The sequence below is a fragment of the Lethenteron reissneri genome, chromosome 11 (assembly GCF_015708825.2).
Source record: "Lethenteron reissneri isolate LAM-NWPU_2019-01 chromosome 11, ASM1570882v1, whole genome shotgun sequence".
NCBI classification, from domain to species: Eukaryota; Metazoa; Chordata; class Hyperoartia; order Petromyzontiformes; family Petromyzontidae; genus Lethenteron; species Lethenteron reissneri.
The window spans coordinates 5,375,495-5,396,329 of NC_083789.1; the positions used below are offsets into that span (position 1 = coordinate 5,375,495).

The window sequence follows — 20,835 nt, forward strand, 5'->3', positions numbered from 1 at the left end:
AATGGTTATTGGGGAGGGGTGGGGCATGTGGAGTGACGTCACCCCCTCATGTTTATTGGGGAGGGATGCGGCATGTGGAGTGACGTCATGCGCTCATGATTATTAATGAGAGGGGGGGCTCATGTGGAGTGACGTCACGCGCGGGACACACATTATTGGCTCATTCGATTAGCAATGCATTGAGGCCAGAGAGAGATACAGTTCATAGGCGTTGGAGAAGACACGTGGGCCCCCCACCCATTCCCCCCCACCCATTCCCCCCACCCATTCCCCCCCACCCATTCCCCCCCACCCATTCCCCCCACTCATTCCCCCCACCCATTCCCTCCCACCCATTCCCCCCACCCATTCCCCCCCACCCATTCCCCCCCACCCATTCCCCCCACTCATTCCTCCCACCCATTCCCTCCCACCCATTCCCCCCACCCATTCCCCCCCACCCATTCCCCCCCACCCATTCCCCCCCACCCATTCCCCCCACTCATTCCACCCCACCCATTCCCCCCACCCATTCCCCCCCACCCATTCCCCCCACTCATTCCCCCCCACCCATTCCCCCCCACCCATTCCCCCCACCCATTCCCCCCACTCATTCCCCCCCACCCATTCCCTCCCACCCATTCCACTCATCCCCCCCCACCCATTCCCCCCCACCCATTCCCCCCACCCATTCCCCCCCACCCATTCCCCACCCCCCATGGTGGTTACATTCGAGGCGCACGATTGGTGGCTTCGGCCGTCTCCCTCTATCGGCACCAATCGCGCGCGCGCGCGCGCCTCGCCGTCAACCAATCAGGGAGCAACGGGGTGGGCGAATGGCGCCGGGCGCGCCTATCCGCGTTGGGGAATCTGGAACCTGTGGGTAGAGGGGGAGGGGCTTCCTCCTCCCCCGCTTCCTCTTCCGGCCCCCGCCCCCTCTTGGGGGGGCGGGGGCCGGAAGAGGAAGCGGGGGAATAAGGCGGAGGGGGGCAATCATGGCGGCGGCCTTCGAGCAGATGCGTGCCAACGTGACGGTGCTGCTGAGGGGCATCGACCGGTCCGTAAGCCGTCCCCGCCGTGGGGACACGCGCACGGGGAGAGCCGGGCCTAGTCGCTGGGGCTGTGGAGAGACCGGCGGCGCCGTAGGGTTGCGAGTAAAGTGGGAGCCCCGAGGTTTTGATTCGGCCTTCTTCTGGTGGCCTTATCATGGCGGCAGCGTGGTTTCAGGCGAGCCATACCTCTTGCGGCGCTCGCCGCGACGAGAGGGCACCAGGAGCGCGTTCGTGTGGGGTTGGTGTTTGCTATTCCGACTCCGTTAAAGGAGCGCGGGCTTCTTGTGCGTGGTGTTCTGCACGTTTGGCAGCGACACGTGTGGGGTGTTCGCGTTGTGTGGCTGTGAGGCCTTCGCCGCCAGTGGGTCAATGAAGATCGTGAACTGGTGCATCTTTGTTTCCATTATCACGCCACCGCCTGCACAACCACCGCCCGAACCAAATCTCTCCGCGATTTTGGCTTTCGTGTCGCGGGCATGACGCGCCCGGCGTTTTCTCGTCACGTGCTTGGCTGCGAGCTTCTCCACAGAGCGATTGAATCTCTTTAAATGTTGCGTCGCAGTTATATGGCTGCTTTGGGAAGGCCTTCATCCAGCGGTGGATTGATAACGGCCGATGGTGATTGCTGTGATCATCAGAGTGTAGGTGAAATTGGCGCCGTCCGAAGAGGTTGCACCACTTTTCGTGTTGGGAAATCGGCGGTGGTACTGTAATTATGTAGGGAATGGTACCCGCCATAGTTATATGGAATATCCACACGTCACCGCACCACGTACACCGAGCGTTGGGTTGGATACCATCACAAGCGCACACGTGATTATGCGCATAAAGCTACATTGTGTACACGTATTCATTACTTAAATTAACACCTGTTATGTTCCACTTAGACACAAGGGGGCACTCGTTTAAATTTTACAGCCCTGATCCGGCGTTGGAAATTCCACGTGTTGTACAGTACCGCATTCCAACGGCTGTGCTCCCCGCCTAAACCAACCCGCAATGACCTGCGTGATGACGTTTGGTCAATTACTCAACCACAACGACGGTGTTGAGGCTCTCAACCCGCAGTGGATTGATAAAAATTCCTTGCATGTTCGTGTGCATGACGTTGGTTGGTGTGCCTGTGCATGCCGTGTTCTCTTAATAGGTGCCCGCTGATAACACTTGCCCCAACACTCCACAAAAAAAACATCACGGTGAATCTTTGTGTGTGTGTGTGGTGTCTCCTGGGGCAGGTACAACCCAGAGAACCTGGGAACGCTGGAGCGCTACGTGGAGACACAGGCGCAGGAGAACGCCTACGACCTGGAGGCTAACTTGGCGGTTCTGAAACTGTGAGTAGCTCCTCGCACTGCACTATGAACAGACGTGTGATATATGTAACCCAGGGTTTGGGTTAGTGTCAGGACTAGGAGGAGAGCTGTTAGGAGTTAGTTAATTTGGTTTTGTGGCCGGGCTAGGGACAGGTTGCAGTTTGGGTTCGAAGCCTGTTTGTATTGTTTAAAATGTATATTTTGTTTGAATACATGAGAACTCCAAGTTTGCTTAAATGTAATGGAATATAATAACATGCATACTTTATAAATAATTGATTCCCTTGCATAATGCCATGCATCAGTGAGCATAATCAATCTAACTTACATCTGTTCATCACTTGATTCCTGAAATAAACACTCATTCTATGCTGTGCCAAATGTTAATTAACAAGTTTCTCACCCCTGTGAAATGGATCACTGTAACTGGACTTGCGAAGAGAGGGCAGCCTCCGTTTTGGCTCCGCCAATTTACCGTGCGTACGGTTAACGTGACAACGCCACGCGTGCCCGCTTGCGCTACAGGTACCAGTTCAACCCGGCCTACTTCCAGACGTCCGTGACAGCACAGATCCTGCTGAAGGCACTCACCAACCTCCCGCACACCGACTTTACGCTCTGCAAGTGCCTCATCGACCAGGTCCATGTATCCTTGTCGAGGTGGATGTGTCGGGTGGATTGACGTCACGGGAGAGCAGTGCTCGCGTTTGAGATGGAAGCGGCAGAGACGCACGTCACATTGGGTGACCGGGCTAAGACCATTGACTCGCTTCAAGTGAGAATACATTTTTATCACTGGCAGCTGAAAAATACTGGGTATCATAGTAATTGTACTAACAGTGAGGGCCAGGTGGCTGGGGGTACTAATACCTTGTTAGGAACTCTGAGCCAACACCGCTGAGGTTCTGTGTTTGAATCCTAGTTTCAGCCTCCTGTGAATAAAGTAGATTCTCAGGGATAGTTAGGTTGAAGGTCTCAACCCGGTTAATAATAACCACAAAAAACATTTTAACTTAATTTGACAAAATTCCATTTCTAAGAATTAAAAATATCTGTTTTACTGTCATGCGACGAACATCGATGGTGGCGTGTCAAAGTCCTGCCTCTTACTTTGTGGAACAGAGGTCACCTTGAAGGAATCTCTGAGGTAACCCAGGAATATCCGCTTCGGTGGTCAGTTCTATAACTCGAAGGGTGCAGCTCTCTGTGAAAGTTCGTCTCATAACATGACACTGTTAGGACAGTTGGGATAAAGCTGGGGACAACTTGAGAATGGAAACGTTGCTGCTACGATTGAGCCTTGACCGAGGTGAAGCAGTTGGAAGACAAGCAGCTGGGAAGGATCCTGCTTCTTGGAGAGCTCCTGGAGACCTGCCGCTTTCAGAACTTCTGGGTGAGTTGAGGTGGACCGCTCTCCAAGGGTGTGTCGCCCAGTGTGAGCAATGAAATCGGCTCACATGTAGGCGCTCGATCAGGGGTCGACAACCTGTCTTCAGAGGCCGCATGCGTCTCTTTATGGACGTTATTTGATAAGGAGCACCGTCTTGTGTTCACGTACATTGCGGCTCTTGAAATGTTGAGATTTTATACCGAATTCGAAAAAAAAATGTCTCGCTATTTTGGTTGCCGACCTCTGCGCGAGATGGATTGTTGCATCACAAGACTGAGAGGCGGTCACAGCCTTTATCCAGCAGAGCATAGATCATGGCTGATGATGAGAGTTGGAACAATTTACTGCCTATGTTTTGTTGTCATTCAGAATAATTAACATTGCATTGAATGTAGCAGCCATGTGAATACAGTGCAACAAAAACTTTTAAAAACGTGCATGATTCATGGCTCTTAAGTTTAATCGTCGATATTAATCGATACATCGGTACACCTGTAGTTACTTATCTCTCCAGCAATTGGATGCTATCGTATTCTCAGTCTCATTAATACTGCACGTTGCGTTTGTGTGTCATGATTTGTGCCGCAAATACCTTCCTACTTGTTCCCCCAAAGACGGAACTGGACGAAACACTGGTCGATGGAATCACCGGATTTGAAGACTCCATTAGAAAATGTGCGTATTAAAACACATTGACACACACCTGCTTTGTGTGATGACTTAAACAAGGCAGCTATTCAGGATGGTTTGTGATGTTTCTCCTGCAACTCTTAGGAACGTCGTTAAGTTGCTCCAGTTTGGCTCTCAGAGCCTTCCGCATAAACTGAAATGTGGTCTGGAGTGACTTGATGACACATTGTAAGCAACTTAGGGAAATATGTATTGTATAAATAACACCATTTGTTAATCTAAGCCTCGTTCAGTTTGAAGACTTTAAACAGGATCCTGCATTGAGATGTTCGGCCAATTCCTTTTGAAGGGCATGTTTGGTATGTGGGAGGAAATCAGAGTGTCCATTGAAGACTCACACAGGAACAATCAAGGTCCACACAGATGGGTAAAAAAAATCTGCTCACTGTAATGCCTTCTGGAAATGGCAAGGCCCAGTAGGGGTAGGGGTTTCATGATTATCTGCGTGATCCACCAACCCTTGCCTCCAAAGCGCTGGAACTTTGGTACGTATAGCCAGGATATGCTGGTGCATACCAGTGGCTGGTCCTTGTGAACTCTGTTGTCTCGCTGCGCGTGTCCTGCAGTCATCTGCCACGTGGTCGGGATCACGTACCAGCGCATCGGCAAGCGATTGCTCTCGGACATGCTCGGCGGACTCACAGGTACGGGGTTAGGTTTTCACGAGTTCTCCCTACTCAGACTCATTATTCACGTCGACCCAGGTGGTGAACCATATGGGCGGAGATTCTCTTTAATGTTTCATGACAGAAATTAACGCAGGGGTGGATGGAACCTATGGCACCATGGGCCGCATGCAGCTCGTGACTTTATTTCATACGGCCCGCGGCCACGTGAGGCTTGGCGCTTTAAAATGGCCGGCAAACGATATTCATTCCACTACTGCTACCGCGAGCATCTTAGCCTCGCTAATAGAGTGCTAGAGTACACCCACATCTGGGCGTGTCACACTTCACGTACTCGCCGACTGTCTCCGCCACCTCCTCCTCGCTCCACCACACGCGCACACGTACACTCGTGCACTCTGACACTCCCGCACAGACGGCCAACTCAATGTGTGGATGAGCAAGTATGGCTGGAACGAGGGAGAGCCAGGGACCATCTACATCGCGAACCAGGAGGAGACGGTGAAGCCCAAGAACATCGTGGAGAAGATCGACTTTGAGAGTGAGTTCATACAGCGATGTCTGAACGTCGGGAGCTGGAGCCACAGAAGAGTTTCTTGTTTGGCAGAGAAATCCGGCCAGCTGTTGACGCTAACATAATTGGAGGTGGCTTCTGGGGGCTTATACTCTGAAATATGCTGAGGCAGCACCGCTGAGGTCTCGAATTTAAATCAGGGGTTGAGTCGATGGTGATTAAACTGGGTTCCCAAGTGTCGTGTATTGATGGTCTCAGCAAGTCACCAATGACAGCACGATAAATGAACTCGCATTGTATTTGATTTTCACTCAATTTGGAATGGCTGACTAAAATAACTTTAAAATGAAAAGCGACATGCTCTTTGCAGGGCATATACAACGTTTACCTCGTGTAAATACGTATCATGGGGCGTCTTAAAAAGTAGTCCTGTGACTTCTTGCAGGACTGTTCTCTAAAGTTTATTATAAAAAAAATATGACATGCCGATAGCACAGCGAACATAAAATTGGAAGGGAAAAAAATATATACAGCACTAACATCTAATAATCATATCCACACAACTGGATCTAATCCCATTGGTTAAGCATAACTAGTTAAGACTTTTTACGTCTAAAGCTGCGGTGCAATGATTCCACTGCGTGCGCGTGTGTTTTTTATTTGTTTCAGGTGTTGCAAGCATCATGGCCTCGATAAAGTGAGACTCACCACATCTGCAGATGTAGACTCAAAGCCCAGTTCTGTGGAATTTAAGCATTCCGATAAAACAAAACATCACAACTGCTTTTCCAGCTTGTTAAATCTCGACATCTGAAACGTGGTTACCGTTCATCTATCCGATGGACCAACTTTGTGCTTGTTCAAATGGCTGTTGCTTGCGTGAATTAACGTTGTATGCAATTGCCGTTATTTATATAGATCGGAGGTCACAGATGATGTTGGAATTCAAGCGTAATCTCATCCCCATCGTCTCAAGAGTTCATTCTTAGCTCTACCAAAACACATCAGCAAGAACTTTGTACAAAACAATGCATTGTACACTCAGATGGCTAAAAGCTTCGTGTTCATTTCATACAAATAAACTTGACCGTCTTCTGCTGCTTTTTGAACATGTTTTTATTTTAGCTGCAATTACCGATAGATTTAGTGAAGGTTAATTATCCATGGGGTAGCTAGCAGTGGCTTAGTCGCGGGTTAGCGCACTGCGCTGTGAATTTGCCAAACTGGATTTGGATTTCTGGCTACAGCTGACCACCTTGGCAAAAGTATGCTCAAACAAACCCTGTGAAACAACATGTAGGAGGAGGCCTTCATCCAGCAGTAAATTGACAAAATAACTCGTTGTTCACGAATGCTGCATTCTGAAATGGAAAACTTTTATATAAATCAACAATCCTGAAACCTGACACGGTTGTGTAAGCCACTTTTATTAACAAGCAAGCTTGGCATCGTTTCTGTCGCAAAGAGATAAATAATTAAGCATCTCAGCTGCCTGCATCGAATGCAGTTGCACTTAATAATTATCATTCACTCGAACCATTTAACCAGGCGAGAGCCCTTTTGAGACGACGCTGTCTCTTTATTATACAAGGTAGACCTGGGGTTAAAATTGGAATTCGATCTCTTCACATTTGTTTTTACCAAACGTAAGCATGCATACACTTCCATCACATGGGCAATGCCGTTTTTAAATTGAGACTGAAAGAAAGCAAAACCATTTGCTATTCTGCCGCACATCCAACCGTTGCATAGGGGGACGCACCGCGCATACCCAACCGTGCTAATCGGAGGTGCGGTGGGAAGGACAAACGATACACAAGTTGAAAAGAAGTGTGTTTTCAATCTATGTTTTAAAGTGCATAGCTCCAGTGGCTTCCTAATATCAGAAGGAGTGCTCCAAACGGCTGCTTACGAAGGCAACCGCCTGGCTGGAGGACCACTGGTACATGGGCATTGTAGCACTACGACCCCTGTTGATGGATTGTAACACAACGTACGTAAGAGAGTGAGTGCGATGTCTTATTTCTACCGGGGACAATCTTAAAGACAATACCGCTGTGGTGGTAATGATTGGCACATTGAACTTGCAATCAAACGTTTGCCGTTCCACATCTTGACTGGACAGTTGAAACGGTGCAAGTTTTTAAATCCTCTCCATACCCCGCGTTCCTAATAATTTCGCTACTTGGGTGGCTGAACTGAATTTCCCGCGTGAGAATTTCGATAAGTCATTATTTTCCGCGAAAAATGTCTGCACCAACACCCCTGCGCACCTCGATTTAGTTTACACCACGTGTGGCCTTTCATGCCTTGCCGAACTGGCCATCTTTATGACCTCCAGCTTCCCCTTTGCAGACGTCTCTTCCATCGGCCTCGCCAAACGCCCCCCTCCTCGCTGGCTGACGTCTAGTAGCGCGTGGTGAAGGTCTTGAAGTCCTGCGCTGTGAGTTCCCTCTCGTTGCTGAAGTCGGCGCGCTTGATGTGACAGCTGGGGCTGCCCACGTTGCTGAGCCAGCGCTTCCTGCACAGACACATGTCACCGTTACGTTTTGTCGTTTTAAATCATTCGCAGTCTCGACGCAAATCCACGGTCATTGCTGATCGTGAGCGCAATTAAGACCATTCTTCACCACAACTGGGCAGTGCAGGTTTGTGAAGGCTTGGGAGCGTAGACGTGGGAACATAGAACTGCAGTACAATGGATTTTTTTCTGCACTGCCCTCTACTGACCACCACGTAGCACCAACACGATTATCGCGACAACATTACTGTAATCATAATCGCACCACGCTTTTAAATCTATATTTAAAACTACTTTTTGTGTTTAGAATGGCCTTCCCCGCACCTCCGATAAGCACGATGGGCCACATACGGCTGGGCCACCAAAAAACGAGTGTTTGCCCGAGGTGTCATTCACATATCGAGTAAACAGCAACCACCTCTCTCGCTGTGGTCGTGACTACTAAGCCCACGCCTCTCTCGCTCTCCTCCAGTACTCCCGAATAAATATTTTTTAAAAATATATAAATAAAAATAACACATAAAATAATTCTCACGACGTTTCGGCCACAACGCAAGGACGGCTGCTTGCGTTGTGGCCGAAACGTGAGAATTATTTTAATATGTTTTATTATTTTATTACTTACCTTCTACGTGACTTTACCGAAAGAACCAAGAAGATGAATCCCTGCAGTCACGAAAGCTTTAAATCGAAATATATTAATACTCGTCGACAAATTATTACCAGCAAACGGGCTGCAACCACTCGCGATGGGGTGGGGGCGGTGCGGTGCGAAACTCACATGGCCTGCAGCTTGTCGTCGGGGCCCTGCACCTGTCCCACCACGGTGCCGGCCGGGGTGTTCTTCACCCACCCCACCAGGCCAAGCTTCCTCGCCTGCTCCTCCGTGTACTGCGCGGGCACATCGGGATGGGGGTGGAGGTGTGCGGCGAAACACCGGCCACGTGGAGACGCGGAGACCACACGTGTTGTACAGACAAAGAACCCCCCTCCCGTATAGAGACTGTTGGGGCAAGTGCTGTGAGCGAGCATCTATGAAGGCCTGACCATGGTACGCAAAGGGGTGGGGTGGCCAGCACCACGCCCGGCCGCCTTTGTCTCCCTCGTGACGTTTACCCCTGGCAATGGAGGTCCCATGATGACGTTTACCCCATTACACCAAGGTACACATTTGAATGTTTAGCCTAGGGTGTGGCCCAGCGCCGGTTCAGATATTCGCCACCAGTGTTGGCCGTGAACAGGAATCGAGCTCGGGTCGCCGGGTTCGTAGCGCAGCGCTAACCGCCGCGCCACCGCTCCCCGTACCCCCGCACACGCGCGCGCGTGAGAGTGTAAGCGACAAGGCCGTAGCCATGGAGTCAACATTGGGGGGGACCAAATCTTCCAGGGTGCCTGGAGGTCCCAACCCAGAAAAATATCTAAATTTTAAAACTAATTTCCTGCCTAAAATATATTTTTAAAAAATTCACTAACACGTAGGATGGACATTTTATATATTTTTTTACAATAATGTCTAATAGTGTATTGTATTACATTGCTCTGTTTTTACTTTTTTACCATTTCTTCTTTCATTGTATGTAATGGCAGAGATTAGGAATTAATAAAGTGCAACCATAACCACAATCATATAAACAGAAATATATGCATTGATTTACATGAAGACAAGTCCAGATATTGTGGCCAAGGTTTAGAAAATTTTTGTTTTTATTTACATAGCATGGCAATTTTTTTATAGCAATATATTGGGGGGAGGACATTTGAGCATATTATAATTACGGTAAGAGATGAACACCCAACTCACCGATCTGAAGCACACGCCTGTCGGGGAAGACAAAGACACAATGACGTCAGCAAGCACCCATCGACGCACGCGGCGGAAGTTCAATCCGCATCTTCGCTGAGGTTAAGCTACGATTGCGCGACAGCATCATCGGTGATTCTTATATAAGGGGCCGTCCATAAATGACGTCACGCACCTATTGGGGGGGGGGAGTCAGACATTTGTGACGATGTGTGACGAGTGGGGGGGGGGGGTGAGAAATGTGACGTCACATCAAAATGCGCAACTTTAAATAAGTATGGACAACACGTTCTACTTAATTAAATATACTTCATAATAAATGTTTTCTCCTACAACATCAGAGTGCAGCGCCACATTAAATACGCACTACAATGACAATAGTTTAAAGCGATTTGAAGCATGTTTTTGGGGGGGGGGCAGAGCTTTGTGACGTCATATTTGAGGGGGGGTTTGACATTTTGTGACGCCGTGTGACGAGGGGGGAGGGTGTCAAAAATCGTCCAAAATCGCGTGACGTCATTTATGGACGGCCCCTAATCACAGTGCGAGTCTAATGTCGCACCTTTGATTCGCGCCGTTGGCTACGTACGGTGCGAAAGAAGTCACAAGATACAAAACTACCACCGGTGCACTGCGCCAGGCTGATGCGGGGGGAGGGGCAGGCTACGTGGTGGGAATCAGAAAAATCCATTGTTGTATCGTACTTTCTGTGCTACCACCTACAGTATATTATTGCTTCCCGCCCTTTACCAAACCCGCACTGACCAGCGCGGTGAAGTATGGTCAAATACCACCCCCCCTCTCCCCCACAACCCATATGGCGTGGGTAGGCCCTCATCCAGCGGTGCAATCGCCTTTCTTCGGATAATGGTTATTTGTAATATGCCATTAAGAAGGACCATTGCCCAAAACGTCGCTTACGGTGTATATATGTTTTCCCGTTTAAGGCCACAGTATTATTGCGTTAATTGTTGCCTGCGCATCACTTGCCAACACAGCAGCAGCAGCAGCATCACCACATCATTCGCTTACACCGCGTGTCACTTCCTCCATATCCAGAGGTGGACATTCCACGTTCGTATGGACGCCCTGCACGAGATGCCTACTCGCTTGGACAGATCTGGACCAACAGCACCACCGCCACTGGCCCGTCTATAAATACAAAACCCCGCGGCTAAGGGCCATGGCAGGTCCAACCAACCCGAAATAGCTCGACTCCCCCACCACCACCACCCCGACTACTCCCCCTCTTCCCTTGTTCACGAGCACCCAGACGTGGGTCACCATGCAGACGGTGGGGGTGGTGGTGGTGGTGGTGGCCCCTCGTTTTGAGTGAGTTTTTCTCCGGATAATCGCGTGTCCCTCCGGCACGAAATATGAAAACAATTTCTCACATTAACGTCATGCTAATCTCTCACATTAACATCATGCTAATCTCTCACATTAACACCATGCTAATCTCTCCCATTAACATAGCCACTTCCGTGCCCTCTAATCTCTTACATTAACATCATGCTAATCTCTCACATTAACATAGCCACTTCCGTGCCCTCTAATTTCTCACATTAACATCATGCTAATCTCTCACATTAACATAGCCACTTCCATGCCCTCTAATTTCTCACATTAACATCATGCTAATCTCTCACATTAACATAGCCACTTCCGTGCCCTCTAATCTCTCACATTAACATCATGCTAATCTCTCACATGAACATAGCCACTTCCGTGCTCTCTAATTTCTCACATTAACGCCATGCTAATCTCTCACATTAGCATAGCCACTTCCGTGCCCTCTAATCTCTCACATTAACGCCATGCTAATCTCTCACATTAACATAGCCACTTCCGTGCCCTCTAATCTCTTACATTAACATCATGCTAATCTCTCACATTAACATAGCCACTTCCGTGCCCTCTAATTTCTCACATTAACATCATGCTAATCTCTCACATTAACATAGCCACTTCCGTGCCCTCTAATTTCTCACATTAACATCATGCTAATCTCTCACATTAACATAGCCACTTCCGTGCCCTCTAATCTCTCACATTAACATCATGCTAATCTCTCACATGAACATAGCCACTTCCGTGCCCTCTAATTTCTCACATTAACGCCATGCTAATTTCTCACATTAACATAGCCACTTCCGTGCCCTCTAATTTCTCACATTAACATCATGCTAATCTCTCACATTAACATAGCCACTTCCGTGCCCTCTAATTTCTCACATTAACATCATGATAATCTCTCACATTAACATAGCCACTTCCGTGCCCTCTAATTTCTCACATTAACATCATGATAATCTCTCACATTAACATAGCCACTTCCGTGCCCTCTAATCTCTCACATTAACATCATGCTAATCTCTCACATTAACATAGCCACTTCCGTGCCCTCTAATCTCTCACATTAACATCATGCTAATCTCTCACATTAACATAGCCACTTCCGTGCCCTCTAATTTCTCACATTAACGCCATGCTAATCTCTCACATGAACATAGCCACTTCCGTGCCCTCTAATTTCTCACATTAACGCCATGCTAATCTCTCAAATTAACATAGCCACTTCCGTGCTCTCGTCGAGGAGGCCGCTTTCCTATCTTACATGCTAATTTCTCACATTAACATCACCAGCCCCGGCCACTTCTTTATGACCCTTGAGCTGCACCCATTTCAAACCTTTTAAAACAGTCTGCCTCAGCAGCAGGCCATGCTTTCCCACCTGATGACGGACGCTTGTGTTGCGCCCGAAACGTCGTGATTTATTTTATTTTATACCTACGCGACTTTACCGAAAGAACCAAAGAGTATGAGAACAAAAATATGGGTTTTAATTTTGTAAAATAATTATGTTGGCCTTGCGGAGCTCGATGACGAAGGAGACACCGTGAAGCTTTCCCGAACGATTGAAGGTGCGATGTTGGTAACGATGACAACGCTGTGGATGATGCCGATCATTCTGCTGCTGTTGTTGTTGTTGATGATGATGATTCATACTGTAATGATGAATAACCCAGGAAGGCTTCACCCGAGTCTCAAGATACGTTGTCAAGAGGGTCGTGCCACATTGGGATGTTTGGACAATTGATCTTCATTTCGAGTGTTTTGGCTTCGTGTGAGCGAAAACCAGAGGACTTTCATGGGATAATTCCACAATGCACACGACGGCTTGACATTCAAAGCTCCGCACATATGTATTTAAATACATTGCCTTGGTTCCATCCTTTGAGGACACCTACCAGCCTAAAGCTTACCACAGCAACTATTCCCATGCACTCCCCCATCCCAGTACTGCATTAACCAGGTTCAAATCCAGCTTAGCCTCCGAGATCTGACGAGAGCTAATCAGGGTCTAGCATGGCTAAACATGCGTGCTTTAAATTTCGATTTAAAGCTTTCGTGACTGCAGGGATTCATCTTCTTGGTTCTTTCGGTAAAGTCACGTAGAAGGGAAGTAATAAAATAATAAAAATAAAACATAATCAAATATTTTATTTTATTATGTTTTATTTTTATTATTTTAGAAGAAGATGCGTGCTTTAATGCCACTGCTGCTGGGGTTGATTGCGTTTTAAATGCTGATCGTTAATGTCCGTGCAATGATGCGGCGACAGTACTGCTGAGTGGGCAGCGGTGCACGAGCAGAATTAATACAAAAAAAAACCTCAACACATTCATCAATGACAACACTGTGGCCTTAAAAGGAAAAATATATGTAGCTGGAGACGTTTCGGGCAATGGCCCTCTTGTGCAATGAAGGGCCATTGCCCGACACGTCGTCTGTTATATATGTTTCATTATTTTAAGGACACACGGTGTAATTGATTAACGTTTGTTGCTGAAGTGTGTGCGTGTGGTGATATTTGTTTTGGTGATCATGTTTTTGATGATGATGATGATGATGACTTGGTTTGTATTTTTCACGATGACGATGATGCTGCTGAAGCTCATCTTAATGACGACGACAATGATGATGATGATGATTATCGTGATCATAATGATTGAAGTTATCATTTAACCTCAAACTCATGGCTGTGCAAAAGTGCACACCGGGATCGAACGGCATCGTCCCTCGAGGCGCGTCCGCGTCTGGGTCGATGTCCCCCGCCGACGGACGGCTGTCGCAAGGAGGGAAATCCCACGGGAGAATTCCCCGGAAAATTAATCGATGCCATTATATCGACGCGATCACAACTCTTGGGCACAAGTGGAAACAACAACAACAACGAAATAATAATCAGTTTTACCTTGAACCCGTCCGAATACTTCATAATCCACGGACACCAATCGCTTGCTCATATCCGCGCTGGTGGGTGGGGACGTGCGATGGGAGGAGCGGGGAGCTAACGACGACGACGAAGCAGCAGCAGCAGCTGATGATGATGTGGGAGATGACGAGGGGCACAAGAGGAGGGTGATGATGGTGATGATGATGAGTGGCGGCACTCCTCGTTTTCTCCCTCTCGCTCTGTCTCCAGCCACGGTTGACGCACCCCGCGCCAGCAGCGCCCTCTCTCTCTCTCTCCCTCTCCACTCCGTCTCATCGCTTTGCCTCTCCTCTCCCTGCGTCTCCACGCTCCCCTCTCTCTCTCCACTCCTCTCCACTCCGTCTCATTGCTTTGCCTTTTTTTCCTCTCCTCTCCCTGCGTCTCCACGCTCCCCCCCCTCCCTCTCCACTCCGTCTCTTTTTTACGATCAGTAGAAACAAGAAGATGCTCGGTGTAGTCGGCACTTTGCTTCGTTCATCATTTCGGTTTTTTTAAACTTTGCTTTATGTAACCTCGCTCCCGCTCACTCTCTCGCTCTCTCTCGTTCTGCACGCAGCCCGTCTCTCCACTCCTCTGCACTCCGTCTCATCGCGTTGCCTCTCCTCTCCCTGCGTCTCCACGCTCCCCCCTCTCTCTCTCTCTCTGCCTACTTCCCTCCCTTTCTGTCCACCCTCTCTTTTTTTACGATCAGTGGAAACAAGAACATGCTCGGTGTAGTCGGCGCTTTGCTTCGTTCATCATTTCGTTTCTTTTTCAATGCTTTGCTTTATGTGCCCCCTTCCCCCTTTTAAAATGAAATATTTCACAACAGATTTCACGCTCTGCTCCTTCTTACCCCTTCCCTCTCTCTTTAACCCCCCTCTCTCCCTACTCCATGCCTATTTTCCCCCTATATTTTCTATGTAATATTTGTCCCTGCGCAAGGATGACACGCAAATTCGTGAAGCGTTTTCTCTCACCTAGCCCACTCTTTCTCTTCCAACCTCACTCATCTCTTCTCACTCTCTTCCCTCCCACTCTCAAATCCATCTCTGCTCTCCCCTCCTCTCCCCTCCACTCCCTCTCCGCCACGTTACGCGTTGCAGTATTTATAGCTCGGCTACGAGGCGCTGGCGTACGTCGAGTCAGTGTTTGTAAATGCAACAACGTGCACTCTCTGCGATGGGCACCCACCCCGGAGTTCGAGAAGCAGCAGAGGTCGCATTACGCACAAGGCGCAGAGCTCACGCCTAAGAGAAGGTGGTGACGATGTGGGTGGTGATGATGATGATGCATCTTTAGGGTAGATGCTAGTTTTATTGCCTCCCTCTATACAGGACCTTTCTCAAGATCTCCTCACCTCCCTCACCATCTCTTCACCTCCCTCACCACCTCCTCACCTCCCTCACCATCTCCTCCCCTCCCTCACCATCTCCTCACCTCCCTCACCATCTCCTCCCCTCCCTCACCACCTCCTCACATCCCTCACCATCTCATCACCTCCCTCACCATCTCCTCAGCCCCCCTCACCATCTCCTCACCTCCCTCACCATCTCCTCACCTCCCTCACCATCTCCTCACCTCCCTCACCATCTCCTCAGCCCCCCTCACCATCTCCTCACCTCCCTCACCATCTCCTCACCTCCCTCACCATCTCCTCACCTCCCTCACCACCTCCTCACCTCCCTCACCACCTCTTCAGCCTCCCTCACCGTCTCCTCACCTCCCTCACCGTCTCCTCACCTCCCTCACCATCTCCTCACCTCCATCAACATCTCCTCAGCCTCCATCACCATCTCCTCAGCCCCCCTCACCATCTCCTCACCTCCCTCACCATCTCCTCAGCCTCCCTCACCATCTCCTCAGCCCCCCTCACCATCTCCTCACCTCCCTCACCATCTCCCCAGCCTCCCTCACCATCTGCTCACCTCCCTCACCATCTCCTCACCTCCCTCACCACCTCCTCACCTCCCTCAACATCTCTTCACCTCCCTCACCATCTCCTCACCTCCCTCACCATCTCCTCACCTCCCTCACCACCTCCTCACCTCCCTCACCATCTCCCAGCCTCCCTCACCATCTGCTCACCTCCCTCACCATCTCCTCACCTCCCTCACCACCTCCTCACCTCCCTCACCATCTCCTCACCTCCCTCACCATCTCCTCACTTCCCTCACCACCTCCTCACCTCCCTCACCATCTCCTCACCTCCCTCACCATCTCCTCATCTCCCTCACCATCTCCTCACCACCTCTTCACCTCCCTCACCATCTCCTCACCTCCCTCACCATCTCCTCACCTCCCTCACCATCTCCTCACCTCCCTCACCATCTCCTCACCTCCCTCACCACCTCCTCACCTCCCTCACCATCTCCTCAGCCCCCCTCACCATCTCCTCACCTCCCTCACCATCTCCTCACCTCCCTCACCATCTCCTCACCTCCCTCACCATCTCCTCAGCCCCCTCACCATCTCCTCACCTCCCTCACCATCTCCTCACCTCCCTCACCATCTCCTCAGCCCCCCTCACCATCTCCTCACCTCCCTCACCATCTCCTGACCTCCCTCACCATCTCCTCACCTCCCTCACCATCTCCTCACCTCCCTCACCATCTCCTCACCTCCCTCACCATCTCCTCACCTCCCTCGCCATCTCCTCACCTCCCTCGCCATCTCCTCACCTCCCTCACCATCTCCTCACCTCCCTCACCATCTCCTCACCTCCCTCACCATCTCCTCACCTCCCTCACCATATCCTCAGCCTCCCTCACCGTCTCCTCACCTCCCTCACCATCTCCTCACCTTTCTCACCATCTGCTCACCTCCCTCACCATTTCCTCACCTCCCTCACCATCTCCTCACCTCCCTCACCATCTCCTCAGCCTCCCTCACCATCTCCTCACCTTCCTCACCATCTCCCCAGCCTCCCTCACCATCTCCTCACCTCCCTCACCATCTCACCTCCCTCACCACCTCCTCACCTCCCTCACCATTTCCTCACCTCCCTCACCATCTCCTCACCTCCCTCACCATCTCCTCACCTCCCTCACCATCTCATCACCTCTTTCACCATCTCATCAGCCTCCCTCACCATCTCCTCAGCCCTCCTCACGATTTCCTCAGCCTCTCTCGCCATCTCCATGCCAACGCCCATCATTAAACGGACGCCCCCCCCCCGCCCCTCGGTACCAAGATGATGCGTGGATGGTAACAGTCTCCATGGCGACGCCACGTGTCCACGTGCCCGCCGAGGTAGGCGAGCACAGTCTCTTTGCGTAATATTTTTTTAACCAATATTTTGGTCGTACATGTTATGTATTTCGTTTATTGTTGGATTTGAATCACAGTTCCTATGATCACTGTTACATTGTTTTTGTGGCTTTCTTTTGGTGATTTTGAGGACGATTTGGTCTGGCCATGTTTGTTTGTTTTAGTACAGAGTTGGCCTACATTGTTTTATGGTTGTTATTGTTTTACTTGCATCTCACTGGGATTTTTGCACACAGCGTTGAAATGCGGTGTTTTTTCTGGAAGACTTTGCTGTTTTTCCCCGAGGATTTTTCTGTTGCGTGTAGCCACTTTAAGATGTTTCTTGTTCATGTTTTTGTTTTATTGCGGTTGCACCCGAGTCAAGAGCCGCATGGCTCACAGGGTTATACCTAATAAATGAAACTGACACAATATGAGCCCCCCCTCCTCCCTCGCTGCAGACTCAACGACTCGCCTCCTCCACTCCTGCCCGCCCTGGGACGTATCATCCCGCGCCGAGTCCCAGACTCAAACCCAGGCTGTCGGCGGTGCTGGTTCAGCGACTTTGACGCGCCTCATTAAGTATGAGCCCAATCAAAGAGGGTGGAGCGGTGGCACAGCGGTTAGCGCACTGCGCTATAAACCCGGTGATCCAGGTGTGTTTCCAAGGCACGGTGACCATCAGTGGCGAGTGATGCCAGAGCCGGCCCTGCCATTGTTTCCCCTAACCAGCGTGGTGAAGTATGGTCAAAAACACCACGAAAGGCTTGCTATGGGGACTGGGGAGGCCTTCATGATTTTCTGAATTGAGACTGACTGGAATTGCTCGTGTATTTTGAGAGAGAGAGAGATACCCAGACGCAGGTGTCAAACTCACGTTGTATGTATGATGTTGAGCCTCTTTCGCACCCTACGTAGACACCCGTGCGAATCGGAGGTGCGGGCAAAGGACAACAAACCAAACACAAAAAAGCAGTTCTTAAGAAATTAGTTTTCAATCGAGATTTAAAAGTACACGGGCCCCGGTGGCTTCCTAATATCGCAAGAGCGTTCCAGACGGCCGCACCTCCGGTTAGCACCGTTGCCTCCGTACGGTGCGGTACCTGCGTGCAAGTGCATCGGAAAGCACGCGACGCGGTGACCGCTATCTTCGTTAGATGGCGAGCCAAACGTCGCTGCTGCGAGGAGTGACCACCGGAGTTTGCGCGATGATGGCTTATGCCCCCCCCCCACCCCTTGACGAGATCGGCGCTGAATTGGGGTTCATTTGTGGCCAAGCACTTGGCGTGGAAATGAATGCGACCTGATAATATCCATCGCTGTATCTCATCCCGTCCTCCCACATCTGCCTGAGTGTAATGTACACGGGCCACTCTCGTCCCGTGTTGGTGGATTGCATTGACGGCAATTGTGGTTTGTATACTGCACACTTGCAGTAGGCGGAGCGGTGGCGCTACGGTTAGCACCATCTGAAGCAGTCCTGTCCCCCCGTACCCTCCGCTTTCCCTCTACCAGGCCGCACTGACCGGCGTGGTGAAGTATGGTCAAACACCCCCCACCCCCCTCCCATACAAATTGACACAACGTCAGAGGCTTTCGTCCAACAGTGGAATTTAATTGACTCAGTGCCCGTTAGTTATACGTTCATACACGTACGAAATCGAGTGCAAATAACTCATTCATGGACACAAACGCATTGAGGATATAATTACAGTACTCTACACTGAAATTAGGAACCGTAAGTTATTCACAAGAATAAATATTAAAAAAATAAAACAATTAAAACCTCCCCGCATCGGTTACTAAGACCGCCTTAAGACATACCAATGTCGGATAGGCCAACGTTTCTGGCTGTGGTTCTTCTTGGCTCCCACCTCTGTTCATTAACAATAGACGTATTGTAAATACATACGGAGATAAAATACAATAGACGTCTCTCCTATGCAGTCTTCAGTGCTGTTAGCGAGCACCTATTAAGGCCGGAACGGCTCAAGAAGGGATGGGTGGCCAACTCCACGTCCGGGCAAGTGCTGATGTTTACACTCCGCAGCAGGTATTCATTTGAGGCTGAGTCGACCTAAGAGAGGCCCAGAACCGGTTCAAATATTTGTCACCGTTATTGGTCGTGAGCGGGAATCAAACCCGTGGGACTCCGGGTTCGTAGCGCTGCGCAGCGCTAACGACGGCGCCACCGCTCCCCACATGCATACAAACAAAAGACAAAGATCCCCCGTATAGCCTGAACAGTCTGTTGGGGCAAGTGCTGTTAGCGAGCACCTATGAAGACCGGAACGGCACACGAGGGGTTGGGTGGCCAACACCACGTCCGGCCGCCTTTGTCTCCCCAGTGGCGATGTTTACGCACCGCACCAGCTACTCATTTGAGGCTGAGTCGACCTAGGGGATGCCCAGGACAGGTTCAGATAATCGTCACTGGGTGTTGGCCATGAGCGGGAATGGAACTCAAGGTTCGTAGCGAAGTGCGCTAACCACTACACTACGCACACACAAACAGTATACACAACCAGATTTGAAGCTTTCGTGACTGCAAGGATTCATAATCTAGGTAAAAAATAAAATAAATGAAAACAACAATTTAGGTAAAAAATAAAATAAATGAAAACAACAATTTAGGTAAAAAATAAAATAAATGAAAACAACAATTTACTTGTTTTCATTTATTTTAAAATAAAAAAATAAAACAACAATTTAATTGCTTTCATTTATTTTAAAATAAAAAAACGAAAACAACAATTTAATTGCTTGATTTATTATTTTTTACCGACGTGACCTTAACGAAAGAAATCAAAGAGTATACACAACCGGTTGGTGCGACAGGAATATCATCAACAGCCATGGCCAATCCACTGCTGGATGAAAGCATCCCCAGTCCGCACACCGCTTCTCACCAATCATCGCAAAGATCGCAGATAAATACTCGGCCCAGCCTTTTCCCCACCACACTAAAGTGATAATCACAGGATTTATGTTTCCGTCGCATAAAATAATGCGCGTTATTATTTACAATGATATAATTGCCATTACGAAATAGCGTGCATTCTTCCCACAATCTCATCACCACCGGTGCTCTCTGATGGGTGACGCAACCCGCGTGTCCATGGCAACGGTCGCCTTGGCAACGGCCAGGGTGAGGTTGTGCGCGTGGAGGGGTGGTGTTGGTGCTAATGGGTGTGATGGTGGTGATGGTGGTTATGGTGAGGATGGTGATGGTGAGGATGGTGGTGGTGATGGTGATGGTGAGGATGGTGGTGGATGGGTGTAATGGTGGTGGTAACGAGTGTTGATGGTCATGGTGATGATGGTGGTGAGGATGGTGATGGTGAGGATGGTGGTGGTGATGGTGATGGTAATGGTGGTGGTGGATGGATGTAATGGTGGTGCTAATGCGTGTGATGGTCATGGTGATGATGGTGGTGCGGA

The 20,835-nt window shown here is 49.6% G+C and overlaps 2 protein-coding genes across 6 annotated transcripts; one reads left to right on the plus strand and one right to left on the minus strand.

Annotated features, from left to right (window-relative positions):
* The first annotated feature begins 921 nt into the window (after positions 1 to 921).
* EIF3K (eukaryotic translation initiation factor 3 subunit K) lies at positions 922 to 6,661 on the plus strand. Of its 2 annotated transcripts, XM_061549850.1 has the most exons (9): positions 922 to 1,036; positions 2,267 to 2,365; positions 2,870 to 2,990; positions 3,660 to 3,737; positions 4,349 to 4,409; positions 4,991 to 5,068; positions 5,466 to 5,591; positions 6,234 to 6,261; positions 6,483 to 6,661. In XM_061549850.1, exons 1-9 carry the CDS (start codon positions 975 to 977, stop codon positions 6,517 to 6,519), a joined length of 690 nt encoding a protein of 229 aa, XP_061405834.1. In that variant the 5' UTR covers positions 922 to 974; the 3' UTR covers positions 6,520 to 6,661. The 2 variants fall into 2 exon arrangements, with proteins under 2 accessions (XP_061405834.1, XP_061405835.1); XM_061549851.1 differs by having other exon boundaries at positions 6,234 to 6,661.
* A 309-nt stretch (positions 6,662 to 6,970) lies between these two features.
* ACYP2 (acylphosphatase 2) lies at positions 6,971 to 17,279 on the minus strand. Of its 4 annotated transcripts, none has more exons than XM_061549854.1 (4): positions 17,237 to 17,279; positions 14,146 to 14,271; positions 8,867 to 8,976; positions 6,971 to 8,085 (listed from the first exon to the last, which is right to left on the minus strand). In XM_061549854.1, the coding sequence occupies exons 2-4, from the start codon at positions 14,167 to 14,169 to the stop codon at positions 7,971 to 7,973; spliced, it is 249 nt and encodes an 82-aa protein (XP_061405838.1). In that variant the 5' UTR covers positions 14,170 to 14,271; positions 17,237 to 17,279; the 3' UTR covers positions 6,971 to 7,970. The 4 variants fall into 4 exon arrangements, with proteins under 4 accessions (XP_061405838.1, XP_061405839.1, XP_061405836.1 ...); XM_061549855.1 differs by lacking the exon at positions 17,237 to 17,279 and adding an exon at positions 9,887 to 9,903 and having other exon boundaries at positions 14,146 to 14,492; XM_061549852.1 differs by lacking the exons at positions 14,146 to 14,271; positions 17,237 to 17,279 and adding exons at positions 9,887 to 9,903; positions 13,949 to 14,093.
* Between the last annotated feature and the right edge of the window lie 3,556 nt (positions 17,280 to 20,835).